General features: G+C 39.1%; 2 protein-coding genes across 2 annotated transcripts; one reads left to right on the top strand and one right to left on the bottom strand.

Annotated features, from left to right (window-relative positions):
- Positions 1-1,467: 1,467 nt before the first annotated feature.
- On the top strand, positions 1,468-5,856 carry LOC109981631 (ATP synthase subunit alpha, mitochondrial-like). Its single transcript, XM_020630519.3, has 11 exons — positions 1,468-1,624; positions 2,105-2,180; positions 2,844-3,013; positions 3,285-3,458; positions 3,815-3,981; positions 4,114-4,414; positions 4,567-4,791; positions 4,902-5,009; positions 5,134-5,278; positions 5,389-5,539; positions 5,651-5,856. Exons 1-11 carry the CDS (start codon positions 1,565-1,567, stop codon positions 5,727-5,729), a joined length of 1,656 nt encoding a protein of 551 aa, XP_020486175.1. The 5' UTR covers positions 1,468-1,564; the 3' UTR covers positions 5,730-5,856.
- A 2,955-nt stretch (positions 5,857-8,811) lies between these two features.
- Positions 8,812-15,849, bottom strand: LOC109981584 (phospholipid phosphatase 1). The gene is made up of 6 exons (XM_020630429.3): positions 15,257-15,849; positions 11,884-12,035; positions 11,514-11,794; positions 10,496-10,553; positions 10,185-10,361; positions 8,812-9,761 (listed from the first exon to the last, which is right to left on the bottom strand). Exons 1-6 carry the CDS (start codon positions 15,312-15,314, stop codon positions 9,639-9,641), a joined length of 849 nt encoding a protein of 282 aa, XP_020486085.1. The 5' UTR covers positions 15,315-15,849; the 3' UTR covers positions 8,812-9,638.
- Positions 15,850-16,644: the final 795 nt, after the last annotated feature.

Below are 16,644 nucleotides of genomic sequence, written 5' to 3'. Positions count from 1 at the left end.
GTGTATATAGTTCACGGATTTGACCTTTTTTTTTTTTTTTTTTTATAAATAAAGAGAAACAACTCTCTTGAACAAATTATTTGATAACACAAGTGACCACGAATCAAATTGTTTTAACATTGATTAAAAAAGAGGGCAAATTACATGAGCCATTCGACTGCCAAATCAGCAAGCTAAAAATGTTCCACAAATTGTAGTCAACTTCATATACATTTGTTTTTAATATAAGATAAGATAGAACTTTTTTCTATCTTGCCCCATTGGGGGGAATTTTGTTGTTAAAGTGTAGTTTAAAAAAGTGTTTTTAAAAATATTAAGAGGGACATATGTGAATTGAAGCTTATGCATTTAGATTGGTATTCCCCAAAATGTAATGACGTTTTGGCACGATCTATATTTCTTATAACACTCATAAAAAATAATGTTTTTTATATCCAAAAAAAATACAAACACATTGACTTTTGCTTGAATTAGCATTGTTGTCAAATCCAATATCACATAATTGCACTTGGTAAATCCACTATTGTCCCAGAAAGGAGACCATCACTCTCTGAAATCATATAAATAAATGCACTTTTCATTTTCTTTTTTAAATAAATACAAACCCTAAACCTTCGTATTTCATGTTGGAAAGGTTTTTAGAAGTTTGATGCTGATCTGTGGTGCATTATTATAACAAGAATATACCTCGCACGTATGTATGGAAGCCCATTTCCGCCAGTTAAAAAATAAAAATGAAAATAATAACGTCATAATAATGAGATAAAAAGTCGAAATGATGAAATATAAAGTCATAATAATGAGATAAGTCAAAATAATGAGATAATAAAGTCATAATAATGAGATATAAAGTCATAATAATGAGATAAAAAGTTGAAATTATGAGATAAAAAGTCAAAATAATGAGATAAAAAGTCAAAATAATGAGATAAAAAGTTGAAATTATGAGATAAAAATTTGAAATTATGAGATAAAAAGTCATAATAATGAGATAAGTCAGAATAATGAGATAATAAAGTCATAATAATGAGATAAAAAGTTGAAATTATGAGATAAAAAGTCAAAATTATGAGATAAAAAGTTGAAATTATGAGATAAAAAGTCAAAATATTGAGATATAAAGTCATAATAATGAGATAAGTCAAAATAATGAGATAAAAAGTCAAAATAATGAGATAAGTCAAAATAATGAGATATACAGTCATAATAATGAGATAGACAGTCATAATAATGAGATAAGTCAAAATAATGAGATAAAAAGTCAAAATAATGAGATAATTGAAATTATGAGACTTTATTATTTTCATTTTTATTTTTTTTACTGGCAGAAATGGGCTTCCATATATAAATACGGCGGCGTTATCGCTTCTTTTTTTTCTTTTCTTTTTTGTTGCTGTCAGAAACATATCCACGCCGGCAGGGGGCAGCGTGTGGCAATGAGGAAAACAGATCTGCCAGCAAGTTGAGATAAATAGAAGAAGAGTCCATTCAGCCATTTACTTTCTGTCTCCGAGCAGGTCGCAGCCGCTAGTGGTGGAGGACAGGTCATCAGCAACCCAAGAAAATGTTATCCGTAAGAGTTGCAGCAGCCTTGGCCAGAACCCTGCCGAGAAGGGCTGGATTCGTAAGTATTTCAACAAAACAATCTTAATTAGAAGAGGACGTTGCAGCAAGTATTTCTAAAGCTTTTTGAGCGTTTTGGGGCGTGAAGGGTAATGTCAACTCTACAGGCCGCTAGCTACGCTACCATCGACTTACACATGCATTGATTAACGCTCATAATCAAAGTTTGTCCTGTCGTATTTTAATGATACACCAATATAAAGGTTGCGTGTTCATGATGAAGTTGCCCTTGTGACATTTCTTGGCCCTAATCTTGCAGCGCTGCAGTTAGCACTGAAGCTAATGCTAGCGGCTCATTCAGCCACGCTTTGAAGGTCAGAAAGCCTTGACAGCGCACGTCGTCATCTCTGCACAGCTCTGTACACTTCTCAAGTCTCTTTTACATTTGACGGGTTTTTAAAAGGTCGCTGCAGTAGTCATTTAAGTGAACTTGCTTTTGCATTTACTGTCAAATCTTAAACACTGTGTGTCGTTAAATCAGGTGTCCAGGGCTGTGCCGGCCGCCTGCGTTGGGGTCAACCACCTCCACACACACAGACCATGGCTGCAGAAGACAGGTGAGGAGGACACAAAACAAACATGACACACACTTTAAATTGAACACCTTTTTTGGGGGGGCCGGCGTCAAGGGTGATTGAGGAAGGTCATTGATGATTCTGTGTTGTGATTGCAATGTCAAATTATTAAAAGGAGTCATTTGAAACTTTGTCAGAACTCAACAGGCAAAGTAAATCAGTGTTGATGTATGCCACTGTGTTGCTTATCAGAGTCAGAAATACTTCCAATTTCAATTAGAAGTCACTGTCTGAAATGATTTAGTAACTCTTTTCATACAGGAGAAATGCACTGACAAAGTTGGTAGTTTATTTAAATGTTGACATTTAACCCATTCATAATCTACATAATTGTTTATTCTGAGATTATGGTGAATTTATGGGTTTTACTTTTTTCAAATTTAATCAATTTAAGCTTATGTTTTAAAAAATAAAAACACATCATAGAAGTCGATGAATTTTTATTTGTATAGCGTCAACTCATGACAAGTGTTATCTCGAGACACTTTACAAAAAGCAGGTAAAAGACCTTACCTATTGCTAAGTACTGCAACATGAATACACTTTTACATTTTCATTGACTTTAGTTAATTTAGACTAAACAAGTTAAACACAACTGAGTTTTGCTACAACCCGGAAGTAACCTGCATGACCTCTCTGTCACAGGCACAGCTGAGGTGTCCTCTATTCTGGAGGAGAAGATCATGGGAGCTGACACCACCGCAGACCTTGAGGAGACCGGACGTGTGCTGTCCATTGGTGACGGTATTGCCAGAGTGTACGGTTTGAGGAATGTCCAGGCAGAAGAGATGGTGGAGTTCTCCTCTGGACTCAAAGTATGTTTCAAAGGATGACTTGGACGTACTGATTTTAAAACGGCACATAAAACGAATGTGGTTTAATTAAAAAAAGAAGGTGCATACAAGATTTAGTCATATTGATTTGATTAAACATAAAGAACATTGTGTACCTTTTAGCTAAACAAAAGAGGGTAATCTTTTCTTTCTGTACTAAAACATCTTCATTTCTATGTTTTTATTGTATACGAAAGCTAGCAGGGTACAATTGCTTTACTAATCTCTCTCCTCCCCCCCCCCCCCCCCCCAGGGCATGTCTCTGAACTTGGAGCCTGACAACGTTGGTGTTGTGGTGTTCGGTAATGACAAGCTGATCAAGGAGGGTGACATCGTGAAGAGGACTGGTGCTATCGTGGATGTACCTGTTGGCGAGGAGCTGCTGGGCCGTGTGGTCGACGCTCTGGGAAATGCCATCGATGGAAAGGTCAATTGAGCCACTATTACTTGTGTTTTGGTAGAAAACTCACTTTCTGCCATTAATTTTTGTGTCCCAACAACTACTTGCTTCTCTAGTGAATTCATTATCTAAATAAACGCCAGGATTTAACAAAATGCTGAAAGGTTTGACTTAGAAGTTGTCAAAGGCATCTAGTTTCCAAATGAGTTGCCATCCTCTGATTTGATTTGAAGTCCTATACCATCACCAATAAAAGCCTAATAAGTTGATCAACCTTAAAGTAAAATGTCTGAATTTCACAGTATGACTAAGAAGCTGTATTCACATAATCAGCGCTTCTTTGATGTTAAACTGATTTTAAAATGCTTGTTTTTGCTCTTCAGGGTCCCCTGGGCTCCAGCATCCGTAGGCGTGTAGGTCTTAAGGCCCCTGGTATCATCCCCCGTATCTCTGTGAGGGAGCCTATGCAGACTGGAATCAAGGCTGTGGACAGCCTGGTGCCCATTGGCAGAGGCCAGCGTGAGCTGATCATTGGTGACAGGCAGACCGGGTACATACTTTTTTGCATTCCTCATTTGTTCAATACATTTGCGAGCTACTTATCAAAGGAGTAATGGAACAGAGGCTGAGGTGCAGTTTAAAAGTAAGTAGGCTTTATTGAATAATCCATCTCCCCCTCCAGAAAAACTGCCATTGCTATCGACACAATCATCAACCAGAAGCGTTTCAACGAGGGAACCGAAGAGAAGAAGAAGCTGTACTGCATCTACGTCGCCATCGGACAGAAGAGGTCCACTGTGGCTCAGCTGGTGAAGAGGCTGACTGATGCTGATGCCATGAAGTACACCATTGTGGTCTCTGCTACCGCCTCTGATGCTGCTCCTCTGCAGTACCTTGCCCCATACTCTGGCTGCTCCATGGGAGAGTACTTCAGAGACAACGGCAAGCACGCCCTGATCATCTATGATGATCTGTCCAAGCAGGTAACACGGCCACATTGCTGCTATTAAGGGATATTAGAAACTTTAATTGAAATGATCCTCTCCATTCATTTTAGATAACAGAGTCAGTTTTCCTTTGTGCCAGTTTTTCTTGCATCTTTGTTAAATGAAGTCTTTATCTCTCCTTCTCTCAGGCTGTTGCCTACCGTCAGATGTCCCTGCTGCTGCGTCGTCCCCCCGGCCGTGAGGCTTACCCCGGTGATGTGTTCTACCTGCACTCCCGTCTGCTGGAGAGAGCTGCCAAGATGAATGACAACTTCGGCGGCGGCTCCCTCACTGCCCTGCCCGTCATCGAGACCCAGGCCGGTGATGTGTCTGCCTACATCCCAACCAATGTCATCTCCATCACAGACGGACAGGTTTGTCCAAAACCATTTTCTATGTTCATATTTTTGGCAGGGATTCGGTTACTTTTTTTTTTTTTTTATCACAGAGCTTTACTTTGACTTTGTTTGTCTGTTTGATGTAGATCTTCTTGGAGACTGAGCTGTTCTACAAGGGTATCCGCCCAGCCATCAACGTGGGTCTGTCTGTGTCCAGAGTAGGCTCTGCTGCCCAGACCAAGGCCATGAAGCAGGTAACGACTGGTGCAAAAGTTATTCTTTTTGTGTTTTTAAAAGAAATGAAATCCTGCACTCATTCAACAGATGCTTTAATCTCCAGCTCTATAATTAATGAGAATCTAATAACTACCCTTTTAGGTGGCCGGTACCATGAAGCTGGAGCTGGCTCAGTACCGTGAGGTCGCTGCCTTCGCCCAGTTCGGCTCTGACCTTGACGCCGCCACCCAGCAGCTCCTTAACAGGGGTGTCAGGCTCACTGAACTGCTCAAGCAGGGCCAGTACTGTAAGTGTTGATTTATTCCACTCTGTTTACCATTTGTATGAAAGAAATGCTAAACTAGCATATTGTTTTTGAAATTCAAAAACTAATCAGTCGTCCCCTATTTCCTCCAGGTCCCATGGCCATTGAAGAGCAGGTAACAGTCATCTACGCTGGTGTCAGAGGTCACTTGGACAAGATGGAGCCCAGCAAGATCACAAGGTTCGAGAAGGCTTTCCTGCAGCACATCCTCAGCCAGCACCAAGACCTGCTTTCCGCAATCAGGTGAGACAGATTTCTTAGTCGCAGCATTTTCAAACGTTTCTCGTAGAATTGACCATTGTTAACAGTTAGGTTGGATGTGTTGAATTGACTTGTCCTGTTTTTCTGTTACAGGGCTGACGGTATGATCTCAGAGACATCAGATGCTAAGCTGAAGCAGATTGTACTGACCTTCCTGTCCAGCTTTGAGTAATGGATAGCACTTCTCTTGATCTTCAGTGAACTACCCGTCTGTGTCCCCATTCTGCTTATATTTGTGAACACACTGAAGGCCAAAACCTCCATGTACAGATTTCTCCAAATAAAATTTTACAAACCTACTGTGCTGTAAAATTCTTCTGATCCTGCTTTCATTACAGTAGGCTGATTGTGGCACTTCCTGAGGCTTGTACCAAAATGTAGAGGTAATGTGCTACAAAGCACACACAAGTCATGAATTCTGTTTGCTGTTCATAAGAGCATTATATTATAGAAGGCAACTACGTTTGTTCTGGTTGACTTGACAAGTCTGTGTGCCCCAACTGTTACAGACGTAAGGACTGTGAGCCCAGTTTCTCACCTGTGGATGAAGTGTTGGGGTGAAATGTTCCATACGGTAATAAATTCAGTGACTCTCGTCACACAAGTCCATCTCCTATTGTCCTTTCTTGTATCTTGTGAGATCATATTTACTATGTGATGTGAATATATTGAGAAACAGCTTATTTGCGCACATGATGGTACATTTACAAAGGAGCAAGAATGTGTTAAATATAAAATATGGAGAATTAAATTGTAGGGTTGTGGCTAAAGATTCTTTTTTCTGAACCGATCACAGGTTGTATCAATCATTTTATCTTTGAAATGTTGTAAGGATAATAGAGATTACTCAAATAATTACTTTTGTCTGACATAAAGGAATTTAAATAAAAAAATATATAAATAAAAGTGGCAAATTCTCACATTTGGGAAGTTGCAACTATAGAAGCTGTCTTTCTGTGTGCCTGAAAGAGAGCTGAGAAGAACTATTACTTGACCTTTAAGTTACTGTTTGAGCTCTATGTTGTAGGTTGTAACCTCGGGCAGCGTTTGTAATTTTCATGTCCAGTAGGTGGCCTCAAATACCTCAAAATAGTCTCCTGATGCCAAACACCCTGTGTAGTTTACTACAGCTTAATTACAGCGTCATTCACTAAAGGTCGTTTAAAACACGAGTCACTGTTAGGGGGTCTGTATTTAAGATTCTGTATTAATCCATTTTAGCTCAATCCATTTAGCCATCATGGTGCTTTCTTTAATTATACAAACTGTGAATGCTGCTCTGTTATATTATTGTTCTAATGTTAGTATTCTCTCTGTATAATATGTAAAGCCTCTGTTTGACAGCATAACTCCAAATAGGCTGCATGTTTTATGTTAATTGTCCAACTCATTTCTATGTTCTTTTTTTATTATTGATTTTCCTCCTCTGACTTTCTCTGATAATTCCCATCAATGGCAATAGAATCATCATACCAAAGTCCACCCTATATAAGGGTGGACTTTGGTATGATTCAGAGGTATTCACAGCGGCTACACCCGCAAGTGCCTCAGACAGCTGGGGCAGAGGGATTGGTGACGTCTGTTCTTTGGGCCTTCAGATGTCAGTCAGAAATTTACTCTGCAGCTTCAGTCTCTTCAGTAACCTTCAGCTACTTAAATCTATTACTTGTTTAATACAACATAGAACTGAAGATGTCTAACTTGAATGATCATATTTAGAAATGGGTAAAGGCACACATACGGGTTCCCCAAAATAGTTCTGGTAATAATAACAATAAAAAAAGGTTAGATTAATCTTCTCTATTTATAGCATCAGTTAATTAACAACAACAATCTGTGCTTTAAAATCTGCATTTCCTCAACAGCAAACTTAAAGTTAATTACATAATTATATGCTAAGATATTTTTTTCCCCCGATTATTTAGGCTACACATATTCCCATATTTTATGTTATCCTTCCTCATGTCTATTTGAATGTCCCTATAAACAGGAACTATTGTTTGTTAATCTTTGTATAGTTTTATTTTTTTTATTTTAAAATAGTTTATTTTGAAAGGATCATTTTCACAGTAGGTTCTCAGTTTTTCTTACTGTTTGGAGCAGTGTTCGGGGGATCATGATTCAATGCCAACTCTGTAAAGGCTGTCACTGCACACTGAATTCTGAGTGATTTGTTTCTGCAGTGCCATCACTGTCTGGCATGATAAAGTGAGGCATGTGACAGAGAGTGAATGGAGCTGCTTTCAATAAGGACAATTGCAGAGGTCAACGTGACAACAGAGAGCTCTGTGCAGCGACTTACAAAATGATCGCTGAGTTTTTAAATGCGGGGGAAGGTCAGAGTCATGTTAGAGCAAGATGAGCAGATTTTTTTAAATGCTTTAACAGGCCTGGAGTCGATCTTTTAACAGCAGTTTGAGGCAATTAAGTTACACATGTTTAAAGTAAGTGAGCTACTTTTGAACATCCAGTTTGTAACTCTAAATTATTCATTTTAAAATGATTCTTCATAAATATAATTATGTTGACTGTGCAATACAATTTAAAGATTTTAACTGGTTCTAGTTAAAGCGTTTAAAAAGGCACATTCCTGTAATAGAAACAATATTATAACACTTATAAGAAACAACTACATCAAATCAAATAGGAGACTAAATGGTTGTCACCATATGCCTTAATGATCATGGTGCGTTGCCTTTACCTCGGAACTATCAGACCTTGAAGCTGGGAGTGACGTCACACCCGAGTTAACCGCTTTCCAGTTGCGACTTGGCAACAGGTATGAAAAGCAACACGAACGCCTCGAGGGTACCTTTGTTTTGTTTGCTAATACCTTAAAACGAGTCACTAGTTCATGTTACTTGACATCAATGAATGTGCCTGTCCATGTGTGTTAAACTTTCTCTTAAGCCTACGTCGTCTGTCGCTGTAATTGGATTTACGCCCATACACATGTCCTGAACTTGGACATTTACAGCTAAGGATCAGCGCCCTACTGACAGTCTGCCTGTCTATGTGATGAGGAGTGCATAATCTTCTTACTATAATACCACCACCAGGACATCTTACAAACTATTTGTTTTTGCTTTGGCTTCACTCCATTTACATGCCTGTGGTTTGTCTTCAGATGCAACCCAAAGCAGTTTTTTGTCGACACTTTCGTGACTGTTTGGTATCTGTTCCTCAATCAATCCGCAAATCAGCTTTTCTGCATGAGACAAAACCACAAATCATTTCTTTTCTTTGTGACAAAATAGCAAAAGAGATCTTTTTATTTGTCAAAATGTTTTTTTGTACTAGAGCTGCTCTGACCAATAAGGTTTTAAAGCTTCCATGTGGGCAAAAAGCATACAGAGCATCATACAAACTGTAGAAAATGAAGGTCAATTAAAATCAAATAAAAAATCAAAGCATTATTGTATTTTTATACAATAAATATCAACAAGGACATGATAGCAGGTAGCAGCAATCTGACTAAGGCAAAAAATCAACATGAAATATATTATTTTTGAGTTCAGTCTCCATTTTTTAAGTTTAAGGACAGTCCAGGTTTTCTCATTCACAGGTGGTGCCAGGCTTCCTTCAAGCCTGCTTGCAGTGCGGACACAGACGCTCATTATATTCTGAGCAAAAGGAATTTCATTCAGTCATAATATTAGCAACAGCACACCAATATACACTAGAAACCACATTTTCAACAAGCTCGCACTGTAAAAAAGCAAGTTGTCCTAAGGTAATCCCAACATGCTGTGTTTTGTTTTCTATTTCCATAATAAACTGTATTATGTTGGATCTCGGGAAATCTTGGCAGAAATGTTGTCGTCTTTACATCTCAGTAAAATGAGAGTACTGTCTTCTGTAGTGCACTTTTTTCTTCCTGTATTTAAAGTTTAGTGACCACACCAAAGGTAGCAGTTACAGCCTGCAGCGTCTGCTACATGGAGCAAACTGTGCCCAAGGAATGCACAGTAACAGGCAGCCAGCATAATATGAAGCACTTGCAGCTCTTTGGTGTATTTTGGGTCGTCCGTGGCAATTTCAATGCACAAAGTCACACAGTTTTGTCTTTGAGGCCTCAGGTTCACTCAGTGCTGCCGTAGTGGTTCCCATTGGAAGGGTTTTCCTGTAAACTGGTGTGTGAGGCTTCTTCTTGTGACACCACCGGATCCACCGGCTGTTCAAAAAAATTTGACACACCGAACGCCTGCAAACAAAACAGGACAGAGTCATAAGATATGCTGAGCTATTTGAATTGCACTAGAAGATAAATAACAACAGTGAAGTAAGTAAGTAGTAAGTCATTTCCAATTAGAATATAAAGTACATTTAATGACGTCTTTGCAATTATGCAGATCAGATCATTCTGTCATGGTTTGTGTGAATCAGAGGATGGAATCAAGGAGTTCAAAGACGCAGCCTTCACACGTGATTTTTTCCCTTGTTTGAACATTTTGCATCATCCTGGAGTGACCTCAGCATTTCAGTCCTCAAACACATACTGCAGCTGCTCGACTCCGGCAGAATATTCTTAAGCTTTTCAATGTCAAGTTGTGATAATACTGGATAAAAATCACATCACACCTTGCTTTGAAGCTACCCTGAGAGACTTTAATTATTTGAAACTTACTGTGAAAATAGCAACCAAACCCCCTTGCAGGAGGCCGGCGAGCACGTCACTCCAGTGATGTTTATAGTCTGACACCCGGGACAGACCCACATACACCGCAGTGGCTATCAGGAAGAACTGGATGGTGGGACGCAGGAGCCTCGCCCACTCCGACTTCAGCCTGGCTTGAATGTACAGCTACAGCAGTCAGAGGAAGACAGCAAACAGTTTAAACAGCGTCAAACACAAAGATGTGCAGGTGTTGTTGTCAGAGCAAACATTTAAATTACAGGTTTGGAAGCAAATGCCTGAAGAAGAAAATATGTACTTACTACAAGGAACAGCATGCAGTACATAGAGAAGGAGGAATGACCGGAGAAGAAGGACAGCCTACAACGGATGAACAAAAGAGATGTGAAAGAAGTCAGATGACAAACGCATATTTTAGATTTAAGTACATCAAAACAAAATTCAACCATTGTCCTGTGTAGTAGTAACACAGAAAGCCAAATCTGTTTAGAGTGCTCTAACTTTTCTATTAAAATATCAATATGTGGCATTTGATAATTGTATAACACCAGTCTGGATGACGATATATTGCTGTTTTGATATGTTTTCCCACCCCACATTAGAAAATGATGAAGAGGAATCTTTGGTGGAGCATTATCTATCATTTTCTATGACATTAACTCGACTGACGTCATCATGTTTGGAAAAAACTCTAAAACACTTTGATTATACTCACTGCTTTTTTTCTTTTCTTTTTTTAAACCATATTCTTAAATAAACGTTTGTGTTTGTATTGATATTGGAGTCTGATTGATCCGTTTATTTATCTGATTTAAATTTAAAGGAATGCTATGTTCACATATTAACTCAAGATTAATGGAGAGGGGGTGGGATTAAATAAGTTCACACTCCTTTTGGAACATGAAATTAGACATTTCTATTGTCTTATGCACAATATCTTTTGTGGATCTGTTTTTTTTTTTAATCTTGAAAAAAAAACATGTTTGAAATAAATACTTTAATCAATCAAATAAAAAATAAAAATGTTCTATTATTTGTCTTTTAGTGCATTTTCTTATTCTATGAGGCCATTTTTATTGTGAAGCATGTTGTAACTTGATTTTGAACAGTGCTATATAAATAAAGTTATCACTATAATTATCAATGGCCCCTCAGATTATCTGATTAGCTTTCACTTTCAATGTCATATTTATTTGAAGGGTGGGTAACCTCAGTGGTAACCTGTCAGGTTTTGTTGGTGAAAGGAACAGACATATGGTTTCAGTTCCCCTCTTTAAAAAAAGAGAAGGATTTCCTTTCATTCATAACCAGGATCATTACCTGGCTTCATCTACTAGAAACTTGTCTCCATTGCAGGTGAAGTTCTCGATGTAGCCACCGGCTTTGCAGTTGATGCGATCCCAGGACGGTTTGCACACAGCCAGGAAGTGTGGCCTCAGGCGGCCAATGGAGTACTTAGCAATGTCCGTCAGAGACTGGCTAGCAGCAGCTCCGAACACGTAGCTCCCCACCACTTTGTAGACACAGGCCACATACTTAGTCCCCAAGGACTGGTTCTTGATGCGACACAGGTAAACAGAAAGGCACTCGCCACAGACGATCTGCAACACACAAGATTCAACCATCAGTTCAAAAGAGTCACAAAAAAAAACCCAAAGAAGATGGGGGATCTTCTGCAGGGACATCTTACCACAATGAGAGTGAAGGGGATCATGACTCCTCCCAGCAGCTGGTAGGATATGGTGTCCTCTTTGAGCGGGTATCTGATCGTCTCATCGTTACAGAAGAAACCCCGTTTGAAAGGGTTGTGTTGAGGGGTGAGGATGAAAAATGGAAGTCCAGCTATTGAGTAAAATGAACATGTTGTCATATTTCAGCTTGTCTGACGACTCATATAATCAAAGGGAACGCCATGGTTACAAGCAGCAGCAAATACTTGTGTGACTCAGACCAGCGAGTTACTGCTACCACTATTACACATGTTCAAATTCAGTTTAAAGAAACAGGATATGTTCGGATCACACGGGTGTCTCCTCTCCTTAAAAAAGAAGCTGGTGACTCTTGTGGGTTTCTTCCAGCTGCAATAAAACATCCCTGTGTGTATAAGGGCATAATGTTACACAATTACCGAATTACCTCTGGAGGCCTTGAGTTACCACAGAACTAAGTTGCTAAAACAAGCATGAGTAACAGGAAGACAAGGAGGAGCAGCAACAAACTCTTTTTTTCAAGTGAGACGGGAACAATGAAAGTATCATGTTAAGTCTGTTTAGGGTTAACCAACAGAAAACCTAAATAACATGTTCTGACTTGCTTTGTTTTCATGTTCTTTTTGTCCCTTTATTCTTTGTCGAATCTGCAGCTTTTCTGAACATTATAAGACTGAACAGCGATAAGAGAAATGGAAAGGCTCGTAATGCAGCTCCAGGAGTTGTTCTAAGCACAATGATTGGCCGTGACGCTTTCGTGGATAAATGAGTTATCTCACCGTCACAGAGCTTTGTTTAGGCCTGTTTGTCTAAACCTACTGCAGAGAAAATGACACAGCCTTATGAAGTTTGAAGTCTGAGTGTGAGCTTGACTATTCTGGGCAGATCATGCAGTCGCTTACTTTTTTTATCAGGGTACGAATATTGTACTCAAGTTAAAGTACAGATACTTTGATTAAACTTAGTAGAAGTATAAATCTACTCAAGGAAAACTACAAAGCAATTCCTTTAAAATGTGCTCAAAGTATTGGGTACAGAGTTCTTATTTATATACCTGAGGGGATGGGGGAAAAGTAAAATATGATATTTCCTTCATGTGCATTTTAAAAACAACATGACAATATGAATTTCCAACCAGGTTGTTTAAATATATTTATATTTTTTTTTGTTGTTGTTTGGGGGGGGGTTGTGCCTTTATTGGAGGGACAGGAGAGTGGATAGAGTGGGAAATCAGGGAGAGAGGGAGTGGGGAATGACATGAAGGAAAGAGGTCACAGGTCGGATTTGAAACTGGGCCACCCGCTGGAGGACTAATACATGGGACATGCGCACTAACCACTGTCCCACTGTTCCACCCGCGCCCCATAAACCTGGTTGTTTAATTACAGGAACACCCATCACACACCTTTTACCCTTTGATTTCATATCATTTTGAACAGCCCTTTGCTCACCATACGCTGTCTCTAAATGTGCTTTGGAATTTGTAATCCTTCACGTTTACTTCTCTGCAGTTATGTGTTATATCCTGCTGTATTTTAGTTGATTATTTGCTGCAGTTATTGGCTTGGAACTTATGATATTGTGAAGATTTTCTGGATTGTGCACATTAAGTCTGTCTTTTGGACTTGATTTCATGCAGTTATTTCATTACTGAGAGTGCTGCTTGCTCCATACGAGTCCTATTTCATTCCAGGTCTTGTGAAATGTTATTATTCATGTCTCGCCTTGGGCTGTGTTTTTGAAAGAAAAAAAAAAAACAATGACTGTTCCCCAGAAAGTTGAAGACATTTTGCGAAATTTCAAAGCAGTATCTTGTGAAAGCAGGAACAAAGAAAACAGCAGATATTACACAAATATTAGAATGAGTGATTTCTGTTTTCCAACTCAAGGACAAGGTAACATCGAATGAATTCGATTAAATAATGATGTAAAACTGACCACTAATGTGATGACAACCAATAGGGGCACATAAGAAACTGTAAAGTACTTGAACCATTATTCAGGATTTGTGTGCTCAATATCATTCCACATATTTTAAGTTTTAATTTTGAAGTTCAACATATCAGATTTGATCAGTCAATCAACATATTCTTTTTTTTTTTTACATCAGTCATGGTCTCCGATGATAACACGGTTTAATAACATTTATCAGGACCGTCTAATACTCTCCTTCTACGACATGAAGATAAATCTTTCACATAACTTTAAAGCAGATTACATTTCTGTTCAGACAGAGGTGTAATAAAATAAAGTGCATGCACTCTGGTTCAGCATCATCAGAAACTCTTCTATTTGCATATCACCAACATTTAAAGCTCTAATTTACATTTCAGAGCAAGTTTTGCATTTACTGTGTATAACACAAGAGCTTTAGAAGATACTGAATGTGATGTTTAGTAAGATTTGACTTACAATGCTTTGTTATAAAAAAGGAAAACAGAATAGTTTATAAAGTAGTAAACCTTGAGTAGTTACACACTAATGCATCGCTGATAAGGAGTAGGATTTGTTTTTGGCACTTCTACGTCCAAATAAAGTGCAGCTTTCAATGCACAACTTCAATCTGACAGCATGTATTTGTCTTTACTCAGGAATAAGATGTGAACACTTATTTACTGTTTACTTTAGTTTAGGATCTGTTTTGCCTACATGTGACATTCTGCACAAACAAAAAAAGTTTACAAAACATAAAATAACGACTTGGATTTTCCAGTGGGGGGTTTTTCTTCTGCCAACTCACTCACTAAATGAGAGGATAGGTGCACAGTCAGCGTTACAGCACAGACCACAAGACAAGTCTGACTAAGCAAAGAGTGCGGATTGTTGACGCATTAAGATTGTTGAAGCAGCTCATTGTGTCTATCAGCCTTTCAATCCTTATCAAACGTGGCAGTGATTAAACTGAACACTCTGCTCAAAGGTTTCTTTAGTTCGTGTTCACTGCTGTATCCCTGCAGCACTTTAGATTCACTGCAGTGTGTCTCTGTGATGTGATTACACTCCAAACACTGAGCTAAAAATACAGCTTTGCTTGGAAAAAAAAGTCACACACACACACACACACACACACACACACACACACACAGGGTGGGACTTGTTGCCCCCCCCTTTTTTCTTTTCTTTTTCCATCTTCCTGCCTGGTTGTCTAAACCTGAAGCTTTCCAAAATGACGTTCAGGTAAATGAATTCGGAAATGATTTGCTTAAGACTGTGGCATAGTGTAAACTCCAGGAGAGGCCATGCTTTGATTTGAGTTTGAAAGCTTAATAAGCTGCAATTCCAGTGGTAAATAAACCAAGCGGATTAAAAAGGTTGGTTTGACATGCAAGGAGGTGGAGGATGAGATTAACGTACCGAGGATAAGGCAGGTAACGTCCAGCACGACGAGAGGGATCCCTGAAGCGTCAAACATGTTGCGTCTCCTTCTTCTGCTCTCTGACTTTGTAAAAAATGTCCGGTCCCGACTGCTTCTAGGTGACACGGGAAGCAGCCTATCTGCCGAACATGTGTCGCTATTCCGGCACAAAATTCAAATACACCAGCGTCATTGAGCTTCCGCTAAACAACGAGTAGTCTATCCGAGAAGATAAAACTGAAGACGGGAATTTAGGAAAAAAAAAATAAAAAAAATATATATATGACCTATATAAAGAAAACAAAAAAAAAACAACACAAAACTAAAAGCTAAATCTATTCTAACACCAGCACCACACACGTAAGGAGCCGCTCACCCTTTAAACAGCTCACAAACCATCATAACACTGCAGGAAATCCTCAGCTCATAATACCGTCCTGTCCTCACATCACAAGAGGAGAGACGTAAGCCGGTTGACAAATGGGCAACCAAGAGCTCCTCTCCCGGTGTGAGCAATGCTGCCTTTAAGTACAGCTGGGGAAAAATGTGAAGAGAGAGAGAGATTAAGTCACACTGAGTGATATCAAGCTGCAACCTCCTGAGAAGCCGACGCGGAAGTGCCCCCCAAAAAAATAAAATAAATAAATAAAAAGCAGCAGTTCCTCTAGTGGTCGCTAGAGGCTGGCTCCAGAAGCGATCAAATCCAGCTTTAAAAACGCAATTTAACATGGTCGATATGGCACAGTCAGGTTGTCCATATGTTGGACAATTGAAGCCAATGTGGAAGTGCACAAAACTGCAGTTTTTTCAAGTGTCCTCTTGAGACTGCCAAACGCCCAAAAGCCATATATCATACTTTGGAAAACAGAAATAAACATGTTTAAAGGCGGGTCCAAAAACACATTTAGTCTGAATAGTTCATGTGTTTATTGGCTCACGCTGTACGGTTGTGATTTTTTTTTTTTTTTTGAATACATACATACACATTATGCATATAGTGGAATTACTGATATGACTGCATGAGGGTGCGTTAGCTTTTCTCCACCTCAGCTTAACTTCTTTGCCCCATTTGTTGACCAAAAAGTTAGGTTGAGACACTTCAGAGGGAGCAAAGGGGGGTGGACAGAGGCGCTTTACTTTCTTCATGAAACATTTATCATTTACCTGGTCTAAATTATTTGAAGGAACTCTCTGGGTTTCTGTTTTATAAAGAGATCATTTTAAACCATGTTAGTGTCTGTGTAACCTTTTCTGCCATGTGACAATGTCCTTGGAAATCCTGTTGATATTTCCGAGGCGTGCTTGAATGCAGCACAGGTCGGGACGTGGTAATAGAAGTCGGGGCCTATAGCGTGCCAGTGTTGACGCTACGCCAGCCGTCTGCTGA

Source organism: Labrus bergylta, chromosome 2, assembly GCF_963930695.1.
Source record: "Labrus bergylta chromosome 2, fLabBer1.1, whole genome shotgun sequence".
NCBI lineage: Eukaryota > Metazoa > Chordata > Actinopteri > Labriformes > Labridae > Labrus > Labrus bergylta.
The sequence above is the reverse complement of the archived record's forward strand: the minus strand, read 5'-3'. Positions and strand labels throughout refer to the sequence as shown.